We start from the raw sequence: 13,771 nt of genomic DNA on the forward strand, positions 1-13,771 counted from the left end.
GAAACCGGCTGGAACCAACTCTTGTTTGATCCGATTCGCGTACTGATGATTTTTTTCACTGACTCACAGTGTGTATTTTTTCATCAGTTCTGACTCCAGATAAAGTGAGATCCTCCGTGACAAATAAAACAGGATGTCTTTCGAGGTGTTTTCCTGCAGATTTTAGAACCAGACCACGCGGACGAGCCTGCTGGTGTGCCAAATTTAGACCACAATTCCCGACTATTTTTGCCGAGCCGTCACATGTTTTCAATCGTGACACTGAGCCGAATGGGATGTCTGCGGCGAGGCGGCCGTCGGAATGATTTTCCGATCTTTGCCGAGTGCGTGTGATATTATGAAACACGTGAGCCAACATGTGAAAAGAACTAACAATCATATCCATAAGTGGGAGTGGAAAACCTCTTTGTGTGCATTGTTGCTGCTATTACAATTTGTAGAATTATTTCGAAATTCTACGACGCACAACTGCACGGAATATGGTGATTTTGGAGAATATCGGCATTTGTTTGGATGAGAACGTGAGCGTTCGGACACATCAAGGGACGTAACTCGGCAAGCTTCGGTTGACAACAGTGTGAACAACAGTGCCACCGATCGATGTAGTTGACTGCGCAAATATCGCCGTTTTCATTACAAAATCATCTGTGTTTTCATTTGACCAGTGTATACGTGATTGAAAACTTTTTCACGTTACTCTAACAGTGTAAGTGGATGGAGGAGGATTTCAGTAACTGGGATTTAAAACGCATTCTCATGTCAGGACCCACGAACGCTGCCTCCATGCTCACGTTTCGGAGCCACGAGCGGACATTTTCAACTGGAGCAAGGCCGTTGATGGAATAGTTTTAATTATTGTGTGTTTTTCTGTGTGTGTGGATTTGTAAGAACACCGGCAACTACGAGTTAGTATTGTAAGAAGGTGAGTCTTTTATCATCACATTATGATTTGTTTACATTTAATCATATTTAATTGGATCGATTCACATTATTATCAGTGATTGCTATCCTTGACACAGAAACGAGCAAAACAGTAACTCGGAGTTGTAGAGGTTTGGGACATCGAGTGGGGGCGGGGTATAGGGTTTTTGTGTGGATCATATAATTTGTGACTGACAATATATCTCAGTCGCATCTTTTAGTACTTGATGTCAACACTCCGCAAAAATGCTTAGACATCACATTTTTTTGTGAATGTGTTCTTAGTACTTGATATATATCTTTGAAAATGCGAGTAATGATAATGTTAAACAAAAGAGCGTTAATAAAAGCCTACAAATAGTATATACTTTTATGAACGGCTTGGACTGGCCAGCTAAATGTGGTTAGGGTAGCTGACAGGTCTGAAACCTTTGGTGAGTAAGGGCTTGTCTGCCCATGCATGTGAAGACTGGTTCCGGCAGACTGGAGGGATGAGACCATCAGTAAGGCCCAACAGTCAGAAGGGTGGTTCTGGCAGGTGTTGTGTAGTGCCAAAGAGCACAAAAAGACACTAAGAAGTCCAGGTGGAGTCTCCAGATGTAACAGTTCTCCATGCTGCTGGGTAAGCTTTCTTCTGCTGAGCAAATGGGAGTGTTCCCGTGCAACAGCTCTTCCACTCCAAACATCCACATGCATCTATAGGTGTGTGTGTGCCATATGAGACTGCTTTTCAGGATCATGAACATCAAGCAGGAGAGAGTCACAAACCAGGAAGTGGTGGACAGGGCTGCCTTAACAATCTTTGATTTGGTCAATTTTGCTGAAGGTCCAGCTATGCTGGACTGACCGTATCATTGGAACGGATAACAGTCGTGTACCCACCCAGACAACACATGCACAGTCAGCTGAAAGAAGGCTCGCGCAGACTGGGAAGGCCCAAATTTAGGATTAAGGACATTCTGACACACTACCTCAAGCGGATCAGCTTACATGTTATAAATAGCCTTGCGAACTTGAAGCTTCTGCAGCAAACATAACAGCATTGAGGCCTCTTACTTCTAGGATAATAGCTCAGTTCCCCGTTCAGCAACACGATACCCTTCCTCAGTTCCTGGCCTGTACTTAGACATTAATCTTAAAATGCAAGCCAGCAAGCTAACAACTCAACAACTGAAGAAGTAACAACAATAACATAATGCCACAAACTTAGTATTGGTGACAAGAATGGGCATCAGACCCATGCAGAGAAACTCCTCAAACATTACAGTCAAGTACAAATTATGCCCATGTCTCTCCTGTTTGAAATGATGACAGACAATTTGTTCCCCCCTTGTCTGTTTCTCTTCGAGAATGTCTTGTGCTTTTTGTTTTCACCGGACATATTAGATCTAGACCTTATTTCTGTAAAACAATAACAACAAATGAACAATCTAAAAAAACAAAACAAAACAAAATCTCACAAAAACAACAAAACCCCACTTACACTGAGAAAAGCTGAAAGTTCACTGTGTTTAGTAGCAGTAATGATATATGATTATATCTGTCCATGTTTGATATAAGACATGTGATAAAGTAAAATCTTAATACTTATGAAACAGGACATGGGGACCATTTCATCTTCAGATCTTAACTGAAGGAATTACACAGGTAAACATTCTGGTGTGATGTGTGGTGCATACATGGTGGGTAAAAGTGTTGCAAAATAAAAAAATTACATGCAAAATGTCATTGAAAATGGCAGTTGAAAATGGGGAAAATTAAGTTAAATGTGCAGCTGTTGTGCCTCATTTAAAACACAAGTTTCAAAAGAGATCATATATTTGAACAGACTAGTAACAGTGAACCAAACCTCACCTCAACTTCTTAAAAACACGGTCACAGTCATTTTGTCACACTGGACATTGAACTGGACATCGAATGATCTATGGAAGCTGATTTTTTGACATTGTTGGTGTTGCATTTGACACAAACATTCAGCATGGTTTTACTCAACCATGAAGCCTTAACGGAAAGTTTGTATGGTTGCAAGGTTATCACAATAGATTATACCCTTTTGTAAGTTTTTCAAGCAAATTTACTTTAGATATCAATAAATAAAAACAAGAAGAAAGGGCGTTTGCTTGAATTCCATGCGTCACATGTTGTGAACCTTACAGTAGGAACTTTTCTTCCTGATGCAATTAACAGTGCCACAAAACAATCCACGCGCATGAAAGAATCCTTAAATCCCAAAATAGATTTTAGATGATATAATAATTTTTCAATCACCGAATCAGTATGATTCCCTTGAGTCTTTCTGACAAAGGGTTGATCAATGATAGTAAGGTGTGAGCGTTCACCACAGTTTAAAATTTAAAAAAAGTATGAAAAAAAAAGCTTTTGAAGCCCATCGACTATGAGATGAGTTTACTTTATCAAGATTGCATCCCTTCTTTCAATTAGATTAACTGATCAATTTCAGCTGTTTTGTTAAAACAATTAGTATTACTTTATGGACTTAGTACTGTGACTCCACTTAAAAAATGATTTTTTTGGTCCACTACATTTTTCATTTGAGGAAAAAATAGGGGGAAAAACCGAAAAGAAAAGAAATCAGGGGATTTTGAACATGTGAAAAACAGCCTGTAATTTGTAAACAGTAAAGACTAAAAGAGAATAAAGATATTGATTGGAACACATGATACATGTATAACTTATTCAGAGTATTGTACTTGTATTGTTTTCCTCCAATTGTGACCAGAAATTAAAGGGATTTAGAAGATTAAACAACCAGTTTGAACTGTATTTAATCAGATTTTATCTTTGCCTCTAATTCCCACTTTGTGTAACCAGCATCAAAAAATGACCCATATAACATATATGTTTTTCTCAGACCACTTCTGGACTGTTCAGAGTCTTTGAAACTGGCAAGTTCGGGCACTAGATACAGGTCTGCATGTCTGTTGACCTGGGAGATCAGAAGCTTCTCCACCCTTAACCCACCATGTGCTGTGACTGGGATTTAAAACCCCCAGATTGAAAGTCCATCACTTTAACTCACTCAGTACGGCCAGTCCTCTCTTCTCCTCTACACAGACCCTTCGGATGTCCAGTGGGTATCTGAATGACCCAACCTTTAGCTTCTGTCGTCAGAATTGTGGTATTCTCTGTCAACATTTACCTCTTCAGTATAAGAGCCTTCCGCTTGCAATATTTTGATGATGATAATTGGGGTGAAACGCTGTTAACGTCGTCTCTTTCGTCGTTCGTATGGAAAGAGTTAACCACCTGGCTGTTGCACCTGTCAGTTTTTACCGTCCTACCTTCTGTGCTGTCTCAGTCAGTGGCACTACTGTTGCAACTGATGATCACTTCTTTGTCATTCACTTTCCTGGAGAGACCTGATACCACAGTGTTCTTCTGCATTAATGTAGTGCAGACCTCGGAAAGGTCTCCTTCCGGGTCTCTGTAGAGTTTGTCCCTTGAGTGAGGGAATTGGGCCAAGCCATGTTAATGGGCTAGTGAGTGTTGCAGGGAGGAAGGTGGCAGAATGCTGAAGATGCTTATTTGTATTTGTATTTGTATTTCTTTTTATCACAACAGATTTCTCTGTGTGAAATTCGGGCTGCTCTCCCCAGGGAGAGTGCATCGCTACACTACAGCGCCACCCTTTTTTTTTGGTATTTTTTCCTGCGTGCAGTTTTATTTGTTTTTCCTATCGCAGTGGATTTTTCTACAGAATTTTGCCAGGAACAACCCTCTTGTTGCCGTGGGTTCTTTTATATGCGCTAAGTGCATGCTGCACACGGGACCTCGGTTTATCGTCTCATCCGAATGACTAGCGTCCAGACCACCACTCAAGGTCTAGTGGAGGGGGAGAAAATATCGGCGGCTGAGCCGTGATTCGAACCAGCGCGCTCAGATTCTCTCGCTTCCTAGGCGGACGCGTTACCTCTAGGCCATGACTCCACACTCCACATTATCTGTTAATACAGTGTCCATGAGGGCCTGGGTTCCATTCCAGCTCTCGCCCTTTCTCCCAAGTTTGATTGGAAAGTCAGACTGAGTCTGGTCATTCGGATTAGATGATCAACTGAGGTCTTGTATGCAGCGCTCACTTGGCGCACTGAAAATGAACCCACAGCAACAAAAGTGTTGTCCTCCAGATGGTGAAATTCTGAAGAATTTCACTCTGACACAGTGATAGGTAGACAAATTGCATGCACTCAAGGCTAGACTAGCGCATAGGATTATGCTGCTGTCAGGCATCTGCCTGATGTGTATTCAAATGATTTGTCCAAACACAGTAACACCTTCTTGAGTGTCTGAAAACGAAACTGAAGCTGTGTTGCAGAAGGTAGATCACTAGATGTCTTGATCGCTGACACACAGCTGTGTTTACTGTAGTATAACACATCAGATCCAAAGTAATGTAGCAGTAGTTGTAATCAGGGACAAACTTGCCACTGTCTTTTCAACGATGATGATAGATCGCGTGTGATTTTGTGTGTGCTTGGCTGGCTGACTGCCGGACAACTGTGCACTAAACTGGTATTTTATACAAGCTGCTGCGCAAGTGAGCGTGCATAAGTCCATTTCTCCATATTTTACATTCTTTTTTCAGAGTCACTGTTGGATGCATCATTACGTTTCTGTTGTCTTCATTTTGTTTCATCTTAATTTTTGTGACCAGCATAAATTTTTGGATAACTCAGATCAGCATGATTGGTAATTTCAGGTAATCATAATGATAATCTACTGTAGTATTAATAATGATCGAATATGTACTGATGCACGCAGTAATACTCTGGTTTTTGTGGCGTGGATGCTGTTTTGCTGGATATGTTCTTGTTTCCGTAACCTATGAAACACAGACATTGAACACAGGATCTGTCATTTTGTTAAGCGCATTGTCGCGTGCAACTTTTCAAACTAAAGTTATGGCCAGCTCTCTCACGCTCTCTCACCTTTATCCAAACAAAAGCCTGGAATAAACAGATACAAAACATTTACTCCAAATACTTTAACAAAAAATCACAGACACGATACAATACTTAATTAGACACCACAAAGAAAAGAAGTCTGTTCGTTTTCCTCTTCCACATGAGGAACACCCACAATTTTCCCTTCGTCACCCTCTTCTGTGACAGTTTGTCTTTTTCCCAGTAATAGCTTAGGTGTGGGGGGGGGGGGGGGGATAAAAACTGGCACCACACAGTTCGTAGTTCTGGAAGGTGGACTCTGGTGTTGCGCTTGGGGAAACACGTCCACCAGCGACGCTCGAGCTCCCCAGGCGGAAGACGGCCACTCAAACAGCGGGGGATGAAGTTGAGTCTCCACACAGGAAGAATGGAGTTCCCTAGACAAAAACCTCAACGGTTTCTGATCTCCGGCCAAAATACCGGCTGAGCGTCTCTCTCCATAGGACCCTACACTTGACCTGGCCGAGTGTCCTGCTCCACTGACTAATGGTGCTGGTTTTCCAAAAGGAGAAAACTTTCTATAACTCACAAATTAGAAATATGCACGTCATGTTTTCTAGTGCAACACGTGCATTCCATACACTTCCTTGGCTACATGGAGCACGCGGAAGAGCTACAAGGAGAGGGGTCAACCAAAAGTGGCAGCGTTCACACACACGCACGCACAACCCTCCTTGTCCGTGACACGCATATTTAATCTTCTGCATGCATATGGTATTATGTATTTTATAAATACATCATGTAAGTTTTCTATAAACATTAAATGTGCACATGAAGGGGGGTTAGGCCCTAACAGGTCTGATCATCTGTTGACCTGGGAGATTGGAAAAATCTCCACCTTAGCCCATTATCCGCTCAACTTGGATTCAAACCAGGGACCCTCCGAATGAAAGTACAATGCTTTAACCACTCATCTGTTGCCACTATCAGTGACAGCAGTCAGAGATAAAAGTTGAGCAAGCGGAAACAAAGCTCATGCAAGCAAATGTCAGAATATGCCAGGCAGTGCTTCTGATTACAGGCAAAATGTCATAACATCCATGGTAAGAAATACTTCAGACGTCTTTCTATTCATGTGTGTACATATCGATCCACATCTGGCTGCTTAGCAAACTCTCCGTTTACACACCCATATTTCTCTCTTGCCTCAGATCATGGAATGTGACGTCACAATTTGCGTCAAAAATGACAGTTTCCTGCCCTCGTTTACTGATTTATTCCATTTAGCCGAGGTTGTAGCTATTTATAAAGCAAAAATCAACAAGAATCCATTGTTTTTTCCCTAAAATGTCTTGTAGGGCCTGTTGTGGGTTGGGTCCTGGTGGGTATGTTTTCAGGCAGTGCATTTCAGTTCATTCTGGTATTTTTCATTGTGAAGTAAGGTCCCTGTCATGTCTTGTGAGATGGAGGGAATGAATTTTGAGTCGGATTCAGAAGACCCACGACGTATGGAAGCACAGCAGTCTAATGGTTTGTAATAAATGTTTGGTTTTTTGTTGTTGTTGGTGTTTATTTAAACAATTAAAGAAAAGAAAAGCTTCTAAACTGTTTTACTATTTTTTGTCACTGCAGATTTCTCTGCTTAAAATTCAGGCTGCTCTTCCCGGATAGAGCGCGACATCATAATGCAGCATCACCCCCTCCCTTTTTTATTTTTTTTTTTTTTTTGCTTTTTCCTTTTTTAGTCTGCAGCTTGTGCAAATGTGTAAAAATTATTTTGTTTCAAAGTGGATCTTTCTACAGTATTTTGCCCTTTTGTTGCCGTGCGTTCTTTTGCATGCACTAAACATGTGCATGCTGCTCATGGGACTGAAAGCCTAGCACCCAGACCAGCACTCGAGGTACAGTGGATAGGGGGTGGTGGGGTGGCACTCATTTCCTGCTCAAGCCCAAGGTAGTCACATAACCACTGGGTCACTGCTTCAGTTTCAGTGTGTTTCTCTTGGAGACGTAACTCTTTGAGCAAATATATACGGTATGCCACATAGATCTGCTAGGCAGATGCCTGGCAGCAGCATAACCCAATGCACTTGTCAGGCCTTGAGTACATGTATGCACAATATACCTATCACTGTATCAGAGTGGATTTTGTTTACAGAAGTTTGCCAGAGGACAAGACTTTTTGTTGCCATGGGTTCTTTTTTTTTTTTCTTTTTTCTTTTTTTTCAAATACTTGCTGCACACGGGACCTCATTTTATCGTCTCATCTGAATGTTATTGATATACACTCATTTTGATTTTCAAGTCAAACTTAGGAGAAAGGGCAAGAGCAGAATTTGAAGAATTGAACCCAGACCCTCGCGGACTCTGTATTGGCAGATGAGCGTCTTAACCCTTCTGCCAGCTTGATTCACTGCTTCACACAATATAAAGAATGGTTTTTTTTTTTCAGAAATGTTGTCCTTTCCACAGTGCTATTCATCCTTTTTTGAGTGTGCTGCACTTTTGGATTGTTTGAGGGTTTGCTATGTTTGTTTTGTTTTTGTTCTGTTGCACTTCTTCTGTAGATGTGGGCTGCAACTAACTACTATGATCCCTGTTTGCTTTTTCTGCTCTTTCTCTGTCAGTCTTTACGTTTTCTTCTTTTTTTTCCCTTTTTTTTTTTTTTAACCCTTCTGTCCCCCACTTCTCTCCGAAGTAGTGTGTTGTTTGAGAGCTGTTTTTATTCTGATTTGAGGGAAGGTTTTATTTGTTTCCACTGCCATGACTGAGTGTGAGTGTCATATTGTATATATATTGCATGTTCAGAAGTTGGCCTCAACATAACTCTGATTCATGACAGCATTCTGATGATTTTATTTTTTATCTTACTTCAGGCTTACCATATTATGCCCAACATTAACAAGGCACATGGGTCAAAGTAGCGGGGAGAATATTGCCCTAGTATAACAGCATAAGTTAAACGAATAGTCTATGAAATAGGGTACTCATTATTATTATATGCGCAATTTAAAGTTTCTAATTAGTAATTTATAACATAAGCTGTGGTAGATGGTGTTCTAAGTATGTTAAGTCAGAACAGACTCTACTGAACACCTTTGATGTGACTCAGGAGCAGTGCAGGGCCTCCTCCGGTGTGTGGCATCCTGGTGACCTAACATTGATAGTTTTCTGTGGGAAGTTCTGCTGACACTGGTGCTGTGACAAGATGGACCCGGGTGTGGCTGTGTATGGGGTACTCTGTCTGAATGAGTAGAGTTGGAATGCCACTGAAATGGTGCAGTTGGTGGGGCAGCAAATCAAATAAAAGAAAAAGAAAAAGAAAAAAAAGGTTCTACAAGCTGTGTACTGTGTGTGTGTTTCAGGTGGTGACTTGCGAGAGCTCTCAGCACGGACCCGGTCAGCACACTGGCAGGGTGTGTGTGCGTCCTCCAAGCGCGCCCCAATGGAAAAGGAACCACCCACCCAAGCCCAAGACACCAGTACCAAGATCAGTGACTCCAACTATGGTTCATTAATTGCCGAGTGAGTGTCCATTGTCTCAACATGCTGTCCGTCCTTACGCCAGTCTTTGTCATGGTGGTTGTGTGCATAAAATTAACGTGTATATAGTCAGTCGTGTCCAGCTATGACCATCAGAACAGCTGAGGAGGCAACTGCCGTCCCGTCCCGACTATCCTGACCAGAAAATGATGACAATGGAGAGAGTCTTGCCCAACTGCATCCCCACTCTCTCGGCCAAGAAGGCTTTGGGACAGCCAGTGTTGGGATGGTTCCCAAAGGCCAGCTAGCCCCCGAGGCTGCAGCACCAAGAGCCAGGGCAGTCTTGCCTCCTTGTTTGAGAGTCATAGTTTTTCCCCAAAGACTAAGCTGTAAATGAATTCGCATTGTAGTGGAAAAACCATTGATCATACAGCTCTCGCTTTGATGAAGGAGTGCATGTGGACCAGTCTCCTGCTGTTTTACAGTCTTTGTTTTGAGCAGTTGTGTTGTTTTCTTGGGTTCATCTTTTATTTTTAGCATCTGATTGTTAATCTTTTGTTGTTGTTGCCAGGGAGCATGGTTGTCTTGAGAATATTTCAGTCTTCTTCTTCTGCTACATTCAGGTTACACATTCTCTTGTTGTATACATGTATGTATATAATGTGACGTTTTTGGTTCATTTCTACCCCTTTTTTTTCCCCACTGAATATTTCTCTTCCAACAGCAGTTGTGTTTCCCTGGCAGTGAAAGGGGTAACTGAGTCTATGTTCATAGCTTAGTGGGGTCATGGACCGCGCATGGGTTGAACAAAAGTTCAAGCCCACTAAAGGACCTTACCGGAGATCATCTGATGCATGTCAGAATCATCTTTCAGTTTCTTCCTAAGGACTGTCCTTAATCGTAAGACTGTTAGTGCTGGAGTGACTTAGGATTGACTGGTTGATTGATAATGATATCAGAACTTTTATAGCACCTGTCCTTAGAGGCCAAGCTCTTGGTCTAAGCACTTTACAAACACAGTCATAAAAAAAAAATTGCACTAAAGGCTTCCTACGTGGGTGGTCGACTGAGAACTACCTATAGGCACTCGTCATTTGTTTCCTGTGTCATTCAGTGAGGCTTCAGTCATGCATAGGTGTGTGCATGTGCATGCATGCACACACACACACACACACACACACACACACACACACACACACACACACACACACACACATACTCTCTCTCACACACATGCACACACACACTCATAAATGTGTTCATGTGTATACGCTGCTGACATCAATGATTCATTGGTATATTATGCCTTAAAGTTAAAGAGATGAAATTTCTCTGTCCCACCAAATGCACTCACAAAATTGATGTGTATTTGTTTATGATAATATATATATGAATTTATAAAATTTCTGATTATTTACACCAGTAAAGTGTAAATTTCACCTCTGTCTAGCCAGATATGATCAAGATGATGTGTTGATTTGAAGAGGTATTCCTGTAAAGTGTTCTGTGTGTGGCTGTCCATCCTAATGTGCAAGATCAAGAGAAAAGTATAACTCTGTGAAGTGTAAACTGCTATATTATATCCTTGTGTCCATCCTCAATCGTCACATCACCCATATATATATATATATATATATATATATATATATATATATATATATATATATATATATACACCCAAACCAATGTGCTTTGCTGTGGTGGTGCTGTGTGTGAATTGTGAACATGTGTATACATGTATATCATGTATTTTTATGTTTGAGTGCATGTGTGCGCATGTGTCCATGTGTGTACGTGTGTGTGTGTGTGTGTGTGTTGATATTTGACCCATTGCATGACATGTTAATGTGTGTGTGGGTGGGCAGGTGAAGTGAAGTGACCCGCAAAAAAAGATTTGCCCCTTTTGCTACTACTACTACTACTACTCTCCACTCTGCCCTGCCAGTAGGCCAAAACTCAAAACCACTCCCCCTCTGTGCAAAGTTCCTCACGGTCACCTTTGCTGGCGGACACACTCAGTTGTTTCCATGGGTAGGACACGCCATCGGCAGCAAGAGAATTACGCGTGAGCAGACCTGCAAATATCAAACACCTTGCCATTTTTCATCGTCATTTTCCTATACTTCATTTTAGCAGGGTTTTTTTTGTTTTTTTTTTTTTTTTTTAGGAATTACAAGGGGAAGGAGAGGAGTGTTCGTTTTTTTTAAACTGAAAAAAACCCCAAAAACAACAACTGCAGAATGCGAAATGGTAGTCACTTTGTTGAAGCTCTGACCGCATCTGCTTTGAAGAAATATTTTTTTTTAAATGTAACTTTTACTGATGTGATTTCTCGTGTCCAGCTGTAAATGACTTGGAAAAAAAACAACAACAATCAAAAAACCTTCAGCAGTTCAAGGAACAGTGTATATACAATTTAAGACAATTATACTTCTATAGCAACATTTCTAAAACAATTAAAGCCTGCTACTACTTAAACATTTTATCACCAACAAGATTTTCACTAGCTGGTATATATACACACACGAAAGGGGCTCGGGACCTGGCGGGTCTGCACACATATGCACCTGTCAACCCTGAAGATAGATCAGTGGAAAAATCCCCACCCTTAAACCACCTCTGCCCCCGAAAACGGAGTATGGCTGCCTACATGGTGGGGTAAAAACGGTCATACACTTTTAAAATCCCACTTGTGTAGATCCATCCGAGTGAATGTGGGAGTTGCAGTCCATGAACGAAGAAGAAGAAACCACCACTATGCCTCACGACAGTGATTTGAACCCAGGACCCTCAGATTGAAAATCCAATGCTGTATAGCCACTCAACTGCTGCACCTGTCTCCCTCCCTTTTCCTATGACCTATGGGTACCCTTTAACCCTTTCACCGCCAGTCAATTTAGAGTACAAAATTCCCTTGTGGTATAAACACAGAAAAGACAGTGGCTAAGAATAGCTGGGGGATTCCCCTTGCGATGTATAGAAAATATGGCCTATCCTACCACCGAACATTAAGAGCAGTAGGTTCATGGATAACAGACCAATGAATGGTCACATTCCAGTGACATGGGTCCTCTACCACGCCTGTGCATCAATGCGAGCTTGGCGGTGAAAGGGTTAACCTGTCCGTCTTTCCACATCCCCTCCGTCAGGGCCTGAAGCGCAGTGTTCGTTAGTACTCCCTGTCATTACTGTGAACTTTTGATTGGATCGTTCACAGTTTCAAGGAGGCATCCAAGCATGCAGGGTGATCCATGAGATAGAGTCTCTCCACCGCATCAACTTTGATTAAAAAAAAAAAAAAGAAAAAAAAAGAGGGTCAGGGGTAGTGGGGGAGGGGAGGTGTGTGAGCGCAGATGCCTGAGATATGAATGCACAGATCCGGCATGCAGAGCCTAACAAATGCTGCCAGTAGAAAAAAACCCATCCAAATCTGTTAGAAAAAAAGAAATAGAATACTTTTTACCAGAAAATAAACCAAGCCAAACCAAAATGAAACCAAATAAACAAAACAAGTGAACAAGTCAGAACAGAATAAAAGTGAAAAAATCTAAAGCAGGCAAATATTGAAATATTAGAATAAAATACAAGAAAACTGACTGTGTTTGTTGTCCACATAGCTTTGCTCCAGTACAGTGTTTATAAATATACATGTGTATATGCTGCACTGACAGGCATGCCTACAATTACTGAGGGCCTGTACTTGTCCTGGAATATTGATAAAATGGACAGGGTGTCCGACGGGCGCCATAGCCGAATGGTTAAAGCGTTGGACTTTCAATCTGAGGGTCCCGGGTTCGAATCACGGTGACGGCGCCTGGTGGGTAAAGGGTGGAGATTTTTACGATCTCCCAGGTCAACATATGTGCAGACCTGCTAGTGCCTGAACCCCCTTCGTGTGTATATGCAAGCAGAAGATCAAATACGCACGTTTAAGATCCTGTAATCATGTCAGCGTTCAGGTGGGTTATGGAAACACGAACATACCCAGCATGCACACCCCCGAAAACGGAGTATGGCTGCCTACATGGCGGGGTAAAAACGGTCATACACATAAAAGCCAACTCGTGTGCATACGAGTGAACGCAGAAGAAGAAGAAAGACAGGGTGTCCCACTAATACGGATAATTGCTGCATAGTGCATGTCCCTGAAAAAAAAAAAATCGGACAGTAACATTTTTCCCCCTTAGTATCTAGTGGGTACAAGTTGTACCCTTAGATGTCTTTTTGAACATTGCCGAAGACCGTTAAGACTTACTGAAACGCTGCCGAATATTGCAGAAGCCACTTCGTGAAAAGCTGGAACTGTTCAAACAGTACCAAAGCCATTTTTGTAAAAGTCATGCTCAGTTTCTGTCACTGGCAAAGTAACTTTAGCAAGACCAGTGTGCAAGACCAGTGTGCATGCGGGTAAGCACCGGCATTTTGAACGCGGACAGCCTTTTGAAAGTGGAGGCATGATGCTTCTG

At 41.8% G+C, this 13,771-nt stretch overlaps 1 protein-coding gene across 2 annotated transcripts in view; it reads left to right on the forward strand.

Annotated features, from left to right (window-relative positions):
* The first annotated feature begins 587 nt into the window (after positions 1 to 587).
* Positions 588 to 13,771, forward strand: part of LOC143301809 (uncharacterized) — a 77,426-nt gene continuing 64,242 nt past the window's right edge. For both annotated transcript variants that reach the window (XM_076616205.1, XM_076616206.1), the window contains exons 1-2: positions 588 to 922; positions 9,188 to 9,347. In XM_076616205.1, coding sequence (XP_076472320.1) covers positions 9,268 to 9,347 — 80 coding nt within the window. In that variant the 5' untranslated portion in view covers positions 588 to 922; positions 9,188 to 9,267. The remainder of the gene's footprint in view (positions 923 to 9,187; positions 9,348 to 13,771) is intronic.

This window comes from Babylonia areolata, chromosome 28 (genome assembly GCF_041734735.1).
Source record: "Babylonia areolata isolate BAREFJ2019XMU chromosome 28, ASM4173473v1, whole genome shotgun sequence".
NCBI classification, from domain to species: Eukaryota; Metazoa; Mollusca; class Gastropoda; order Neogastropoda; family Buccinidae; genus Babylonia; species Babylonia areolata.